Source organism: Thunnus thynnus, chromosome 16, assembly GCF_963924715.1.
Source record: "Thunnus thynnus chromosome 16, fThuThy2.1, whole genome shotgun sequence".
Classification (NCBI taxonomy): domain Eukaryota; kingdom Metazoa; phylum Chordata; class Actinopteri; order Scombriformes; family Scombridae; genus Thunnus; species Thunnus thynnus.
Window position 1 is genome coordinate 16578520 of NC_089532.1, and position 18783 is coordinate 16597302.

Below are 18783 nucleotides of genomic sequence, written 5' to 3' on the forward strand. Positions count from 1 at the left end.
TGATCAATGATCAATCCTAATTGTTTTTATTCTGAATGATTTAACTTTACTATCTAAGTTTGATTTTGTTTTGTCAAAACAGAGATATCAATAGTGAATTTATTCCAGTGCATGATCATTTCTCGATTCATGATACTTCATTTACAGAGTCAATACAACAGCCTGCATAAAACAGTTTTCTATTATTAGAGGTAAATGAACATTGAGGAGCTGCTTGAAAAAAATAGCTAAAGATATAGCTAGTTACAGTCAGTTTAGTTTAATTCAACTTAATTTTCTTTAAATGTTTTAAAATATTGTATGCAATTACATCATGAAGTCATAGATATGCAAATTAGCAGTTGGCAACACTGCCAGTTCAGTCCTCTGCTAACTTGACTATTTAACTATTTACTCTCACTGCCAGAAGGGGGAGACAAAAATTCCACAATGCATGTTTAAAGCGCATTTTGGGAAATACGCCTATTTGCTTTCTAGCACAAACATAGATGAGAAGATCAATATCACTCTTATATTTGTATGTTAAATATCTCCTGGGTCCAGCTTCACACCAATTAAAGCAGCATCATGCTATAATGACAGCTTGTGACAGTTAATGTTGGGAATCAACACTGGACAAGTTAATGATGCTAAGTCAAGAACAGTTTCAAAATTCATAAATTAGATAGTAACAGGTGTAATTTATGTCATACAACAAATAATGAATTTGTGTCACATAATACTAAGCTGAGTTAGTAACATTAGAAAACCCAGTTGTTATCAATTAACCTACATGATAGAGATAAACAGTATATTATAATATACAGATAGTGGTTTCATGATCTATAATGCATCAGTACTGTTCGACTTGTGATTGACAGAGTTGTATATTGCACCACACAGTGCAGAGGAGCCAGAGTAGGACATGTAACTCTGCTCCATAGCCTCAGGATTAGGAGCTATTTACAGCCCAAAAGCAGATTCTCCTCATCCACACTCACATGCCTTCTCCATCTCTCTCCTGCTCTAAAAGGTCTGTCTTGAGACGGCATCCATAGAGACTTAACAGGGGAATATGACCTCTTTCCTTTAGGCCTCAGCCACCAAACACTTTTAATATCATTCACTTTGAATCCCATAAGACATTTTGTTTCAGGCACCATATCAGGGCCTGTATTTAGTATTTATTTTAAGGGCTTGCGTGCCGATCAAGCATTCCTTTTTACCGATACAGTGCTGAAAAGACAAAGTGATCTGCTGACATTTAAAATCTTTAAAATGCGTTATCATTAAATTAGCAGCACAGTAAGGCTTGCAAAATACATGGTCATTACTCCCTCTTTCTGTAAAATTCTTAAATATGGGTAAATGTGGGCCTTTGTAGTCTGGCAGTGGATTTCTACATACATAATGCTATTAGAGACCATGACCAAAAGACTGCACTAAAAACACAAGTGGTGACCCAGTTTTCCTGAATCATAATATTCAACTCTCATTGTTTGTCATTGCTGCTGCTTGTGTGGTAGTTTGCTGCAGTGTGTTGCTGCCATTTGCGCATGGAGCCTGTGCTTGTGTCTATGCACTGAGTTCACAAAAATGTGCTGTATAATCTTTAATTTTTTGGGGTATTTCAGATGAAATATTCATTTTTAGAAGGAGAGTTTGGTGCAACAGATGGCACAATAAAGTATTGATACATGTTTTCATATAATTTGATATTCTACATTTTTAGCTTTGCCTGTGATGTGGCTCTAATGTTGGTCAGTCCTCCAACTTGGCCCAAACTGAAGTATCTCAACTGTCGGATGAATTGCCATGAAATTTGGTGCGGAAATCCCAGAGGATGAATTCTATAATGACTTTGGTGATGCTCTGACTTTTCCTCCAGCAGCACCAGTAGGTCAAAGTTTTTAATTTGCCATTATGACCTGCAACCATTCTCATTAGCCTCAGCTGTACTGTGTGTTTAGTGTTGATTAGCTAATGTTGGCATGCTAACACACTAAACTAAGATGGTGAACATGGTAAATATTATACATCAGTATGTTAGTATTTCATTGTGAGCCTGTTAGCATGCTGACATTAGCATTTAGCTCAGGTGAAGCGTCACAAAGCTGCTAATGTTGACTCTTGTACAGTCTGTAAAATGCACCAGTGTTATTAGAACTAAAAATGTGTGCATTGTGATTGTGAGCATTAAGTTAGCATTTAGCTGAAGTTCAGCCTGATAAAACCACTAGCGTGACTGTAATTCTTAGTCGTGCTTAGCCTCTTTTAGTGAAATATGTCAGGCAAGATGATAAACAATATACAGGGACAGATCGTGTTTTGGGTTTGAATGCAGCATCTATGCTGCCATGTGTGATGCAGCACCTTCTGGTTTCTCTGAAGCCGAGCTGGGGAGAAAAAGTAGGTCACAGTTTCTCCATTTTCTCACATTTATAGTGACAAACATTTTCAAAATGGCACTTCTTTATGGATTTGGCTGTTCTGCTAGGTACACGATTTGTCTCTCTTTGACACAGGTGACAGAGGTTGTGTTGCCAGTTTCCTAAATAATGTTGGACCATCTATATATTCAGTCTCTTTACTTTCAATTACTTCCAGTTCTTTAAGCTAATAATGTCTGACGTGAAGGCGCCCTGGTTCATAATTCATGTGTCATAAAATGAGTTTTAATCTGGATTTGACGACTGCTCTGATAAGCATCTATTAGAAATGACAGGTTATTTTCCCCAGCACATGGGAAATGATGTATTTTCAACAGTCACTCAGCTGATTTACTCCCCACTCACATTCAATCTATCTCTCTGTGTGTCTATCTCTGCTCTCCTGTCCGGACAGTTAATAAAAAGGCTGAACCTGTCAGTCATGGACAGTATTACATCCTCTGCCACTGGCTTTTCCTCACCATATAGGTGCACAAGTAGCACAGTTACTGTTAAGAGGTGTCACACCATCACACCTTGAGGATTGATCTAGGTTGTATCAACCAATAAAGATTAAGTTAAGATATGAAAAGATCAAACTTTTATGTTCCTAGTGGGGAAATATGGGCGTGTTACTATCAAGAAAAAAAAATACTTACCATATATTTAAATAGTCATTCAACTAAGAGACAGCTACAGTCATGCTAGCAGATCTGTGAGGCTTAGAAACAGAGGTGCTTTTGCTAAATGCTAATATGCTCACAGTGACACTGCTAATATGCTAATGCAGCAGGTATAATGTTTATTATTTTCACTATCTTAGTTAGCATAGTTAGCACTAAACACAACTAACGCAGATGTGAATGTCATTAGTGTTGCAGGTATTAGGTCATAATTTCACATAAATTCACTGGAACCTAAGGGAAACATTATTGTGTGCACCAAATTTCATGGCAATCATTCCAGTAATTGTCAAGACATTTCAGGCAAAACCATAAATGTCAACCCCATGATGACGCTACAGTAGATGAAAAAACGAGAGGTCAACAAAGTCAGTAGGATTCATCCTTTTGGACCATTAACGTCTCAATTTCATGGCAATCCATGTGATAGTTTTTGAGGTATTTCAGTCTGGACAGAAGTGGTGGAACAACTAACTCATAGATGGATATTGCAATCCCCTGAACTATATATACCACAAGTGTGGCTAAAAAAAATTATTATTTCAGGTTACAAAAAATGAATACCAGCCCTGCAGTCTGTCACTGTTACTTGCTACACTGAATGTGTTGGTATAATGGCTAGATATTTGAACTCATAAACCTCATGTGAATGTTATCACTAGTTAGTAAATGAATAGCAGTTGTTTCACAGTGAGGATATTCTGCTCACTGTTTCCTCTTGGCTCATTTTCTTCACCTTGGCACAGGCTCATATTGGGTGACCTTTACTACCTGCTGCTACATTTACATTTTACGTTTTACACATTCCCCTCTCATTTTTCAAATCACTTCAGTAAAAAAATAAATTATCCCAGTGTTATGTTTGACATGGGCTTTTATGAATTCTAACATTTTGTTATTTCAAATTATTCATTTTTAAAAAATCTTATTTCCTTATATCTTGCCTGTAAAGGACTGTAATTGACAGTAACTGATTGTAATATTGAACCAGTTGAAGCATATCTCAACTTATTATTGCACATGTACACTGGCATGTAAAATACTTAAGTAGTAATGCAGTAACGCTAAGCCCAAGAAAAAAAATCCCTGAGGGGACAATAACATATATTTTATCTATATCTTAACACAGCAGTCCAAAAACATTGTCATGTACGTGTATACAGTATTTAGCTGACAAGTAAATCTATTAAAAAAAACATAGGCAACCTGGTCATGCATGTGTCCTAAGGCTTTATCTAAATTCTGTGTTTATATGAATCATTAAGACCCCAGGTTGGATTAATTCATGGTGTAAAGCACAAAGCAGCCCAATAACCAGGACAGACACACAGATGGTGGCTGAATCGTACAGAGGATTGACCTTGTTTCCTCTTCAGCTCTGGATTTGATTGTGAATAATCCTGGCCCACTGACAGACTGACTGATCATCTGTGGATAAAATGATTGTCAGCAGTTTCTTTCCTTTCTTTGGAAAGAAAAGAAAACACGTTCAGTTTGATTATGACCTTCAAGTGCCTTCTGAGAGCCAAAGCTGTAAAAACAGTCAGCAGGGCAGGTGAGAAAGCAACAGGGACCTACAGACCTAACGCCAAGCCTTGTTAAAGTGCTCTTGTGCAAGACACTGAACTCCTGCCAGTTATATTATGGTATGATAGCTGGATGTGACTCACACAACTGACTTTTTAACTGAGTAAATTTTTGCTTCTGCATGATAAAATAGTCAAACCAAGTGGTAACTACCACAGCCTGAGGCTGAAGCCAGTGCATTGCAGATTAGTGCTGGCATAAAACGAACGAATGAATCCAAAGTGCAAATTCATTCAGCCCCGTTCACACCTGGCATTAAAATGCGTCTTGGGTGATCCTATCAAAAATGGACAGCTCTAAGTACAGTTGTGAATGCACCCAAGATGTACTGAGGACACATTGAGATCTGATTGCTTAGACTACATTCGGAGGTGGTCTGGGCCACATTCTTTTAGTAGTGTGTACACGAAGGTGTCCTGGGCCACATTGAAAGAGTCTTCAACTGACGTCCTCTGCAAAAGCGGAAGTACGTTCTCATTTGTGCACCACCTTCATCATATTAACGTGTGAAACAACAAGAAGAAGCCACAACAACAGGCAAAATAGATTCTCGTGGATGAGATACACACAACATACACCCTCTGATTTCTATTTGGGATGAGGAGTTTTGTTTGCATTAAAGTGCAACGCCACCAATGGTCGCTAGATGCTGGCTCTCATTCAGAAGTGCCAACTTCTCTCTAGAAATACAAAGTCAATAATGTTTTTCAATGAATCATTATATGTATCTATGTCCATCTTTACATACACTCTATGAGTCAAACCCAAGACACCATGTTTGATAGCTGTGTCATTACACCAAATGAAAATATTGTGGATTGGGCTTCATTTTATACACATTTACACTAAATTCAGCTTTGACGCACTACAAATTCTTTAAAATTGAGCCAGTGGTAGAGTTTAAGAGATTAAAGTAAATATGTAAAAAGTAGCTTTCCCTGTATGCACATTTGACTGGGGCTCACAGATTGTCTGTTTTTGGGACGGGCACTTACAGTATTTGTTAGTAACAGTGGGACATCCTCACACTCTCCAGCACCATCCTGTTTATTTTATAAGTGTGTGCACCCTCTGGATTCACCGATGGGCAGTGGAGACGGGGGAACAATGGGGGGTGAGGCAGGGTGGAGCAGCGGCGGTTCCACCACCTGCCACCCACTGTGTTGTAGGTGGGGTTTAGGGACCCATGGGGTGGTGGCTAGAGGGGTTGGGGGTGTTGGGGGGAGGGTGGTTGGCGGGAATATACTGCAGTTTAAGCTGCCTCTTCCCACGTGAGCATATGCACAGAGAGACAGACACTTACAAAAACCAGACCTGCCCCTAATCTAGATCCCAAATCTGCCCCAGAATGAGATTTACAATAATCTGAACCCCCTTCAGACAAAACACCAGCATGACTCACAGTCTTTGCAGCAAAACACAATAGATGTTTACAGTTTGAGCTGCTTGCATGGAATTTCTTTTTGTGTCCGAATCAAAACACTGGAATTAGCTGCATTTTAGTGGTTAAAAACAGATTTCATGTTACCTAAAAAAATGCAAATGACTTTTTCCACATTCTGTATTTGTCAATAAGAATTTTAAATGTAAATCCAGAAAAATAGAAATGTGTACAAATGGTGTAAAGGTCATGTTTTGACATTGTAATATCCTTGTGATTTCACAAAACAGCTATTGCACTGTGCAAACGCAACATGCGTCACAAAGAGCACCTTGTTTTCTCCCATAATCCTGCCCCGTCGCAGAGCTCGATAGATCTGTTGGTGCCTTGATGTTATTGTGTAATAAGTGAAGCGGAGTGCAGTGTTTTCCTGGGGGAGAGGAGGAAGAGACCAAAAACACCGGGCTCTGAGGTCAACAACAAAAAGGCCTTGAACCATAAACTAATCAAGGCTTCACTCATCTGCTGTTAAAAGGTGCTTCACTGCATCCCTTTCATCCTCTTGTTAAAGGTCAAATCTAGCCGGGGACACCTTTGAACCAGAAAAGATTTGAGATATTATGACAGATACCTGCATGGAAAGAGCTTCATTTTATATCACATCACCTTGGCTACTATAAAAACATTGAATGAAACAAATATATGCTTAGAAGGTCTCTCTGCTTCTTTAGAGCAACTCCCCCTTTGTGTAATTTTGTCTTGTGATCTCAGAAGAAAGGGGGGAGTGTTTCCGACGTGAATATAGGCCACAGACACTGTCTTCTTTGGGCATATTATTTTTTCCTACAAGCTTGAACTATAAATAATGCAAAGAGGCCCCCCCCCCTCACATGCACATACACACCCCCGCTCTGAATTAAAAAGATCTTTTTTTTTCTATAGGGTTTCCCCTCTTTCTCTCACTGAACTCCCTCCCTGCTCACTTTTTAATTTGCTCCTTCTCTCTACACCCCGCACCCTCCTCAAGTTCTCTCTCTCTTTCAGTTCTGTCCCCTCCCCCCTCCATCCCATTTATTTCTCTCTTTCCTCTCAACCCCCTTTCATTCTTTTCTCTCCCTCTTGTCCTTGTTTTAAGGATCCCTTCGTCTCTGAGCAGTCTGCAGCGGGGCAGATAAGACAGACAGAGGACAGAATGATAATCGTGTTTAGCCACAGCAGCGATCCTCTGGCAGTGTTCAGCTCCCATGTTTGGTGGCGGCTGCAGAGGGCGATGTGACGTTGGTTTGTTGTGGTGTCCCCATGTGACTCCATACCACTACAGTATGTGTGACTCCATGTCTGTGTTGGTGTGTGTGAAACTGCTCCTTGTAGACCAATAGCTCCTCTGTCATTTTGATAACTATTGGTTTGGTTTTCTTCATTTCTCTGCATTTTGGTGATTCCTCTCCCCTCCTTCCTCATCTATTTACTGTATCTCTACGCTCCTCTACTCTCCTTTCCTCTCCTACACTACTTTGACCTCTCCTCTTTTCTCCTTTCCTCTCCTCCTCTGTCCTCTCCTCCTCTCCCAAATCTTGTCCTCCCCTCTCCTCTTTTCTCCTTTCCATTCCTTTCCTCTTCTCTTCTCCTCTATCCTCCTCTTTCCTCTACTCTTTCCTTTCCTCTCCTCTCTTCTCTCATCCCCTACTCTATCCTCCTTTCTCCTCTCCTCTTTTCTCCTTTCCTCTCCTCCTCTCCCCAACCTTGTCCTCCCCTTTCCTCTTTTCTCCTTTCCGTTCCTTTCCTCTTCTCTTGTCCTCTATCCTCCTTTTTCCTCTCCTCTCTTCTCTCATCCCCTACTCTATCATCCTTTCTCCTCTCCTCTTTTCTCCTTTCCTCTCCTCTTCTGTCCTCTTCTCCTCTCCCCAACCTTGTCCTCACCTCCCCTCTTTTCTCCTTTCCTTTCCTCTCTTCTCTCATCCTTAGTCCTCTCCTCCTCTTTCCTCTTGTCTCACTACCTTGTCCTCTCTTCTCTTCTCTCTTCTCCTCTCCTCTTTTCACCTCCCCTTTCCTCTCATCTCCCCTCCTCTCCTGCATTCTCCTCTTCTTCTGTCTTCACTGCTCCTCTCTTCTCCTTTCCTCTTCTCTTCTCTCCTCCCCTCCTCTATCCTCCTTTCTCCTCTCCTCTCCCATCAAGCAGAGGAGGAGGATCTATCCAACAGGCCCAGCCCCCTGCGCTCTGACTCGTCCACACTGTGTGACAGGGGAAGGCTGGGCTGTCCCAAGCATTATCTAAACACTCTCTCACACACACACAGGCTCTGACACACACACACACACATATAGAGACACACACACACAGTAACTGCCTGTGCCAGAGTCCGCCTGCATGCACGCTCAGCTCAAGCCCTCTTAAAGCTGTTTTTCTGCTGGAGATCAGTGAGAGCTAACGACACACAGCTGCCTCTGCTGAAGACAGAAGAAGGACAAGAGGAGGGGAAAAGAGGAGGAGGAGAAGGGAGGAGAGGACAAGCACAGAGGAAAACAAAACCACCAGCAGCCTCTCTTAACTTCTGTCTCTGTGTCTCCGGCGGTCCAACGCAGTCATTCTTCAGCGGGGAGTGTTTGCTGCTGTAGTTTAGGAGTTGTTTTTTTTTTTTTTTTGTGAGAGGGGGTGGAAAAAAAAGAAGAAGAGAGAAGAGAGGTTGGAGTTCACATGACATAATCGGAGTGAATGGGTTGCCATGGTGACTCACCCAGGGAGCCTGACCCGTGCAGAGTGAATGGAGGGAGCGCCTTGGACACCAAGTGAACGATAAACTAACGGAGGGGAGTCACCAGAGAGAAAGAGAGAGAGAGAGAGAGGGAGAGAGAGAGAGAGAGAGAGAGAGAGGAGAGCAAAGGAGTGGTGGATAACAGAGGGAGCAGAGGAGCAGAGCACCGAGGGCTGAGAATGGAGGACGGGTTTTCCAGCTACAGCAGCTTGTATGACACCTCATCACTGCTACAGTTCTGCAACGGTAAAACTAACTAATCCTCTCCTCACTCTTTCCTTCTCTCCCATCCTGCCCTTCCCTCAGCTGCATGTCGTTTCTCTGGACTTGACATGTCACCAGCTGACTGGCTAAACTTGACACCAAGTGTGTGTGTATGTGTGTGTGTGTGTGTAACAGACATGAGCTATTTTAGCTGCAGCTCTTATGGGCTTTGGCAAAAAAAGGGAGTTCAGTCTTTATGCTCTTGTGTAAAATGTCTCTCACTGTTAAAAGCTATCAGCTCTTTACATTAACCAAAAGATGTAGAAGAGATTTAGCACGAGAAAGCATTTGATTTTGAATATTTAAGGGTTTTTTTGGACTGTGAATCATGCAAAGCTACTCTAGTGGAAAGAACATAATAGGTCCCCTTTAAATATTTACTTCAGAGGACATTTACAGAATAATGTCAAAAGTCTCCATGAGCCAGCAGATACCAAGAGAGCTAATAAACAAAGAGAGAGGATGAGGAACAGTCTGTCCTGATTACTCTGGTTCATGTCTGATATGATGAAGGGGTATGTTATGCATATATTTCTCCCCTGTCGGCTGATTACGGATCTGTTTGCTGAATGAATGACGGAACAGAACACTATTGCTCATGATTTTCTCGCCATCCTAATGTAATTTATTTGCTGGCAGAGGGAGAAACCATACTTCAGGCTGCTAATGTTATGGGTGGGAGAGGAGTGACTCAGGGAAGAGAGAAAGCAGCATGACACATCAGTATGACATCAGTTTAGGATTTATTGCCAAGAAGCTGAATTTAGAAATTTATCACATGCTGTTTAGAGTATTACTAAACTATGCTCATAATGGTCCCATATTTAATTCCAGTTCAACATGTCGTAAGGATGTATCATTCAAATGATGTATTGTTTTTGAGTGATGCTCTACAGTTTGTTGCCCAGTTGGGTGATGCCATCACTGCCGGCATACTGAAAAACTGAGCCCCCTGCACAAAGGGGATTATCCCCAACACAATAACCAGTGTCTCTAACAGAGATTACTACTGTAGCAGAGGAACTTAAAAACAGGCTTTCCGTTAAATGAAGATACAAATTTTATGTTTATCATTTACAGGGTGAAACCCCCCAAAAAATCGCCACTCGTCCCCCTCAATGAGATATCACCATTGTGTACATCTATGATTTTTTACAGTGATAGTGGTGCTGGTTAGTGAGTGTAAGCTATCATTGTTGAACCACAGAGGAACGTAATTGGCATTGGTGGATAATGAAAAAATCAATAATATTTACTACACTGTCTAAGCAGTAGCAGTGGAGGGATGAGGGGATAGTAGTGTCTATCAGAGCAAATCATGAATGTGGAATTACAAAGAGGTACCTCCTGCCATAGATACATTTCATGAATCACTGATGAGATGAATCCAGTTAAAAGCTTTCATTCTGTATAGATTTCACTCATTAAATTTATAGCAATCATAAAAGAGGCAAAGAGGCAGGATGAAAATAAAGTGCTGCATTACAGCAAGAATTTAAAGGTTTGTGAAAGTTGTAAATTGTACAAAATTAACCAAGGTTGACTAAAGATATCTCTCTCTATACTGTTATAAAGAGACATAACAGACGACTGTTCTCCTGCACCTGAACAGCTTCTCTTGGTACATCAAGGCTATAAATTACTAATAAAAATGGCACAATGGCAAAGTTTAAGGTCATGAGTGAAAAGGAAACTGGAATATCTAACAAAGGTGAGGCATCAGATTGAATCCAGTTCATAATTTGTATGTTGGAGTTCGAAGTTTTCAGATTTCAGTGACGGTTTGTTGCCTTCCAGTGAGGGCGGTATGCATCTTTTCTACTCACATGTCATATTCCTACATGATAAGCAAAGTGCTGATGGCGCCAAGGATAAAATCTGGGGTGGGCTGGTTGGATTTACTTGAAAAACAGGTGTAGCAGTGGTGCACAGTGTTACAATAGTTTTACGAGTTCCTCCAAGGTAGCGACTGACCTTTAAAACCTCCTACAAACAGTGCAGTGGCAGTGGCACAGCTTTTCTGTAATACAGTATGAAACACCTTTATTGCTCATGAGGCTCGGTGTTTGGTGACAGGCTTGACTCTTTTATTTAACATCTGGAAAATCCAAACTATCCTTTGTCTACTCTGTCTCCATTTAATAAGCAAAATATTAAGTCTCATTTTTAAGATTCTCCCTCGTTCTTCCTGCCATATCATGCCCAACAGCTGAGAGAGAGCCAGTGAGTTTGTTTGTAATCCTTCGCAATGTCATGTTTCCTCTACAAGAAAGTCGATGAAAGAAGACATGCTGCTCAGGGGCTGTTGCCAGGGATTTTCCAACCTCCAGCCCCCTGCTTTTTCTCCCTCTCTGTCTCGCTTTCTCTTTCCTTCACACACACACACACACACACACACACAGAAACACACCCAACACAGACTTAACTTCACGCTAAGGGAGCAGCGCCTTGTTCGCTGTTCCAACAGACTGCTTAATTGGGTGAACTATAGTTCAAATAAGTGTGTGCGTCTGTGGCTGTCCGAGCTACAGCTGATTTGAATGTATGGAGCGTGCGCACACATCTGCGAGACCAGTGTGTGTGTATGTGTTTTTATTATGCGTGTGTGTTAGGTCCTTAGGCCAGAGTGACATCATACTGTTCTGCTGCTGCCGTCCAGATCCACACGGTGCAAAAGGCAATGATGCCATTCATTCCCTCTTTCTCTCCGTCTCTCAGCCTGTGTGTTGTGGAGCATCCAACCAGACTAATGTTCAGAGACTAGGTCAGCTAAACTGCAGAAACACACACGCGGGCTGCATGTTTGTCCTCAGGAGGTCAGGGCTAGCTCAGGCTAACTGAAAATTAGCCCCATTACACACTCGGACACACAGACACACACACTGAGGAGGCCTCTGTAAAGGAAGTGAATCCTTTTTTCTGTGTTAAATTACATTTGGGTTGTACTGGTTCCGGACGAGAGGACAGTTTTGATTGAATTAGTCTGTGTTGTGTGCCTGGTAATGAGATTGCTGTTGTTTTTATATAATTTGCCAATTTTCTGACATCAGATTGGCAGAATTCTTGGTCATTTTAAGGGATAGAAAGTGATCATTTGATGTTATTGTGACTTTAAAGCACCATACTGGTTGTTTTTGTTGGTCTTTACATTACTTCCAACCATTTTCCTAATCCTACTATATCACATGAGTTAGATTTTATGCATTCCTGATTGATTTCCATTAATTTCTCTACAGTTTGGAAGTTGTCTGTTCAGCAGCATCCCTCTTTTATGCAAGAAGCTACCAAATTCCCCAAAATTAATTTGTACATTGTGCTGTCTGCTTATTGTTTATCTTTATCATTACACCATGAAAGAAATGCTTTTAGGAAGTTGAATGTCAAATAGCAGATGTTGAAGCATCCTTGAAAGCACCACAAAGTGATGTTTTAAACATACTCTTTGCTCACAAATGCATTACCAGAGAATGTTAATTTTGATGAATTACAATGGATATCATTGGACTGTTGTTTAATCTAGAAAGTATTTATACGATTAATCAATTATTTGTTTAGTTTATAAAGTGACAGAAAGTATTGAAAAATCCATCCATCACAGTTTCCCAGAACTCTTTTGTCTTATTAAAATCCCAAAACCCATTAAAAAAAATATAAAACAGAGACACTGACATTTGAGGACATGTTTCAGCTGACTAATCAACTAATCATTTTAGCTCTGATATGAAGTAAGTTGAAATTTCCGCAAGTTAATTTTCATATCAGAAAAAATGAATAGAAGTCAATGTCTGCATGGAAGATAAGAAATCATTCTAAAAACCTTTAGGCGATGCTTTGGAAATTGATTGGCCATTATGTTGAGCACATGAGATGTGCAGCTAAAACATGCACGACCGGTAGAGCAAAAACATCCTTTAATGCGATTTCTTGTTCATTAGCTCCTGATGCACCAAAAGCTCCTGATGTATTAACAAGCAAATCTGTTATCAAGTAAATCCGGCTCACTTACAGTCCCCAGCCTCTCCATCCTGATAAATCCATTCACCTGCATTCATTCATTTACCTTTTGAGCTAATGATCTCTGCTCTGATTTGGATCAAACATGCCTTTATCTCTGAGCTCCACACTCATGCTGTACACCCACAGGCACACTGGCACTGCAGCACAGCTTACCGGCAGTGGCACTGTTGCAAGATGGCACCAAAAGACAGACAGCTGAGGGGGGCAGGGCGATAAACCAGTTAATGTGAAGTGCATAGAAAGAAAACCAAAAGATAACCTTTCTAAACAAAAAGCAAAGACAGACAGAAGTGCAGATGGATGAAGCAGACGAAGGTGAAGAGGGAAACTAATAAAGATGGAGGCTCATTTTATGTTTTGCTGTCAGCATTTTGATACACAGCAGAGGTGACATGAGTCCATCCGGTCTCCTCACGTTCTTGGCTGTACATCTATAGGTATCGCCATCCAAACCCGGATTGATGATGGCACGTGTAGAGGGATTAGGATTAAAGCCCTGCTCACGTTATCAAACACAGTAGCCAAGGCAGGATGGCAGGGAGGAGGAAGAGGAGGGTATCATGTGTGCAAAGCATATTGGAGTGTTAATACAGCAAAGTTTAGGGTCCACTGACTTGTGTTGACTCTAATGTTCATATAGTAGCAATAAAGTCTTTATTTTCTTTCATTTATTTATGAATCATGAACTTGTTATGGTCCAAAATTGCTTTCCAAATATCTTCTCCTCTTTCTCAATGTCTCCTTATTTCCTTTTCTGCCCTCTTTATTTTTTCACATTATCCACCAATGACGAGTAACACCCGCTGGGGAAGCTGACCTGCACTTTGATATTTCCTCGGGTCTCCACTCAAATAAAACTGCACAAAAATGTCAACGGAGAAACAGTGAGAGAAGGCGTTATTGGAAATGATGTGTCTCTGTCCACTGTTACACATCTGTAACTTTAGCATGTATCAGAGCAGCCGTCTAATAAATATCGACCTGAATGGGCTAACTCATCCACTAGTGCTGATTCATTTAAAGGTTCGCATTGATTTCCTATAGCTGTATCAGTGAGAGCACATGCACACTCTCCATTTCTTTTTATCTCCTCTCTCTCTCTCACTCTCTCTCTCAGTGTGGTTGTATTTCTTCTATCTTTCATACTTTGACTGTGTCCGTCCTTCACCTTGCTTCACATTCCCTCTTACTCAGGCTGTGCTTCTTGCCATTTTCACTTCACCCTCATCCCTACGTCAGACTCTCTCACGCTCTTTGTTTGATCTTGTGTGAATGCCCCAAGTGGAGCTTAGAGTGCTTTCTGGTTTTTTTTATCTCCAGACAGTCAGATATTGAGCAGAGCAGTTTGGGTTTCTGTAGTCACGAGTCATGCTGCTGCCCCCCCTCTTCTTCTACTTATCTCCCTCACTTTTTTCCCTCCTTTTTTCCTGATAAGGGTTCACCCTGCACTTTCTTTTTCATGCTGCAGAATAGAGAGCCATTAACTGCTAACACTTACACAAAGTGACAGTGTGTGCTCATTAAACGTGTACAGCTTTATTGAATGGGTACAGCAGGCTACTGAACCAACCTCAGGCTCATCAGCTACACTGCATCTCCTGCTCTGTGGTGTATGTTGTCTAAAACAGCAGTGTAGAAAAGGCCCCAGTTAGATAGTTACGAGTTAGAGTATTAATTACTGTTGCCCATATGGGGCTTCTGTGTCTAATGTGCTGGCGAGTGTCTGTTTACGGGGAACCAATCCACGTGCTGATGGTATATTTTAACTGACGTCACGCAGTTTAGGGTGCTTCAGTGTGTTGGTCGAGTGATGGACTACGGTTGTGCAGTGCAGTAACTTTCATTAAGTGACCTGTGCGTGAATGAAAAAGTGAGTATTTATCCGCTGCATTGCTTGTGATATTGTATTTCCTTGTGTTGATGCAGCTATAGATCACTTCTGTCAGCCAATGTGGATGAGAATTCGGAGCTTAGGTGCTCACCATGTGATCACTACACTAATTATTTCCAGTTTCACGCACACTTGTTTATGAGAAGGGTCTATCTGCAGTCTTGCAGACCTACAAGACACACCCACTTTACTACATGACACGCCCACTCTATTACACGACCCTCCCCCACCCCACCCCGATGTTGTCACAGTAACAGCGTGCTAAATGACACCCTCCCCCCAACCCCTATCCTACTATCCTATCCACTGCTCATGCCTAAACTTAACCAAGTTCAAAACATGTTCATAGATTTATTACCTTTTATTACTGTAAACACTGATTTATGGTTGAGCTACAATACAAAGTGACTAATGTCCAGTGTTGTTATCTGTACTGCTATTGAGGCTTTGCTAACTTGGTGAGAGGAAATAGCATTCCTGTAGATTTGTCACAAATAATTCATTAGCAGGAGGATTTAACACAAATCATAAATAATAGGACGTGTTATGTCAACATTAGCAGTAACTTAGCAGTGTTATATCTGTCTGAGAATCCCATGTAATGAGTGTTGTGTAATGCTGTGATAGTGTGATTATTTTTTATATTAGGTTTGGTAAAATTATGCATATTACTGCATATGGGTAAACTAAATGTATGCATATGTTATAAACACCCAGCTGTTATTGCATGACTACTGGAATATCTGTGTATGTGTTACTGCAAAGGGAAGAAGTAAACAGCACATCAACCATCTCTCAGCTCTTTGTTTCATACTGTGGAAGATTTGGCTTTAAGTGGTGTTGTGGCCGACACAGCAGGGTGAACCTAGTGAAAAACACAGAACTAGCACCCAGACTGAGCGCATTACTATTCTCTCCACTACAAGCAGATTGTGCTGCAGTAGAGTCAAGCTGCGTGTTTTTCTAGATCTGGTGGAGCCAGCAGATCTGTGGCTGGAAAATGATGCGACTTACATAATGAAAATAGTCCGGTGTCCTTTTAGTGCCAGCCCTTTGACACTGGTATCCTGATGTCCTCATGAGTCTTCTGCCTTAAATACTTGTACCATATCCCATGGATACTATACAAACATTATATACACAGGAAGCTTAATCTGCATTTTGGTGTATAATAGCTGCAAAGAAGACTGTATACAAAAATAGGCCACAAGCCAGGATCATACTGAGCCAGGATCAAAGGATGCAGAATAGAAATCAGCAATGCAGGTGGGCATTTTGGCATAAATGTGTACAGACCCATTAATAAAGCGTTACTGACATGTGTATCTACATACACACAGAGGTCAGTGAACAGACATTTTTGCCCCACAAATCTAAAGGGCAGCAATGAAGTAAAACCAAGTCTGAGTGAAATGAAGTGACGGAATAACTATTTTCATATTCATAATCTGCCTTCTTTACAAAAATATTGTGATAATATGAAATGTTTTAGGGTGAGAGGGGTATATCTGCAGACCGGAGCCAGCTCCAAAAAGGCAGGGCTTGAAGGGGATACAGAAATAACGTGTCTGTGATAGCTTAAGTCTCAAATCACGGATGACCCTTTAGGCAAACCAGTAAACCAAGTCGTAAAAATGCGCTCAAGCAGATAGACAGACTGATGATACCATTTGTGTGTGTGTGTATATCATGTAAATTAAGATGCTGAAACTTAACTTATTTATTTTGTTCGTTTTTTCTTGTTATTTTCTCGTTATTTTCCTGTTATTACCATGTTATGCATGATATGTTATGCATGGTATGTTATGCATGGTATGATCGTCTTACATTTTATTCAAGGACAAGGTTACCAGCACGTCAGTGTGCTCATGGAAACAGCCTCTTAGTGAGCCAGCAGGCAGAAGATGCCATTTGCTGTCTGAACTGAGTATTTCCCCTCTCTGCTCTCTCTCTCTCTTTCTCTCTTATCTTTTCCTCCACTGACACACATTCACGCAGCCTCATCCCATGACCCACTAAAACAATCAGGCATGTAAAGCAGGAGTGGGCGAGTTCCTGTGCTAAATATATATACATACTCTGACTATGTGTGTGTATGTATGTGTAACTAATGCTTCTGGCAGTGGCACATGAGATAGAGAAGTGCTTTCTGGTTATGGGTGTTTGTGTGTGTGTGTGTGTCCATCTTCAAGTTCACCATGCGTGTGTGTGTGCATACCATTAGAAGGTCAAGAGAGGAGACATGCAGGCTGCACGAGTCCTTGAACAGGATGTCATGGATGCGTAAAAATACCATGAAAGAGCCAGAAACAGAACTGTGTGCTCCAGCGGGAAGTCGAAAGCTTCCACTCTGCATGGTAACTCTAAATGTGTTAAACAGAGCGTTGAATTCTACCTGTGGGGGAGGGTAATAAATCATACAAGTCAGCAGAATCCCAAAGAAATGCTGTTATTTTTAGCCTTTGCTTGTTTCCTGAAAGTATCATTGAAGCTGCTTTGTACATTCAAGACAACTGTAAACAATAACAGAGGGATTCAATTATGAATTCTTCAATATGACTATGAAGCACATTCAGTTATTCAAATGTGTTTCAAATTAGTATGCAAATGATTTCCAGCACAGATCATCAGTGTGTGTCTGTGTGAGCACAGGTATGCATGTCAGCATTCATGTGTGCACATGCATGTCTGTGCATAAATCTCCCTTTTAATCCCAGAGTGCATCACCAAACCGTTTAAGATTAATTAAAGATAAATTAAATTACTGTGACAAGGTGAGTGTTATATTTTATGGTAATGATCTCCATCAGCGTATTGTCTCCACTGAGGTTGAAGTCATGGCACATCGATTTGGTTGCTCCTCATCTTTGAATCCTGGCCAATATTTCTTCTGGCCAGTTGTGATGTGAACAGATATAATTAACCTCTCTGTGCCCGTGATGCAGCTCCCACAGACTGCTCAGCACCCTAATTGATCTCTTACATCTGCTGTTAATGGAAGAACCAAGAGGGGAACCCCAGCTCTCTGTGTGTGTCCCGTTGCATGCGTTCAACCTGCCTGTAACAGATGGAGAGGGAAAAGAGGAGAATCCCATTAGAAATTCCATTAAAAATAGATTCATCAAGAACACAGGTGCGGAGATGAGAGGAGAGAGGACGGACATGATTATTTTGTTTGTTTACCCCTCTGTTGTTGTCACTTTTAATAATGAGTTAAAGGGAAACCATGCATTAACATCGATAAAAATGCCTTAAAATTTCAAATTCTCATAACATAACTATCAAAGACAAATATCACTTTTTGTTCCTTGAACTGAAGAGAGGATTTCCATCTAGACTCACACTTAAACAGTGACATTCAACAGTCATGCAGGTAGAAATCCATCATAGAAGATAAGAAGACGATCTCTCCACTGACTGTGGCATCAATGAATGTAGAATCCAATATGGATCAACATCTGTTACCTTCTAAGTAAAGAGAACAACTAGTGTTAGTTAAGCTACAGTCTTTGTAAATTAATAGAATTAAAACATTAATCAACAAAAATGTTCATAACTCAAAAAATGTCACATATTCTCTTGTTCTCAGCTGCTTTTCTCTATTTTATATCATTGTACATCGAATATTTGGGTGTTTTGGACTGTTGATCGGACAAAACAAGTCATTTGAAGATGTCACCTTAGGCTACAGAGATTGCCATAGGCATTTCTCACATTTTCTGACATTGCATAGATAATGAAAATAATCCTTTGTTGTAATCACAAGTACAACTCATTTTTGTGCAACGGAAAACTTTGA

General features: G+C 40.8%; 1 protein-coding gene across 9 annotated transcripts in view; it reads left to right on the top strand.

Moving 5' to 3' along the window:
• eml1 (EMAP like 1) overlaps positions 1-18783 on the top strand; it is a 54494-nt gene that overhangs the window by 5609 nt on the left and 30102 nt on the right. For 4 of the 9 annotated variants that reach the window (XM_067614300.1, XM_067614303.1, XM_067614305.1 and 1 more), the window contains exon 1: positions 8123-9058. The exons of 1 other annotated variant lie outside the window; for it this stretch is intronic. In XM_067614300.1, the coding sequence (XP_067470401.1) occupies positions 8992-9058 (67 nt within the window). In that variant the 5' untranslated portion in view covers positions 8123-8991. Of the gene's footprint in view, positions 1-8122; positions 9059-18783 lie in introns of those variants that run through there. 4 more of the 9 variants (XM_067614309.1, XM_067614310.1, XM_067614308.1 and 1 more) reach the window with 3 other exon arrangements.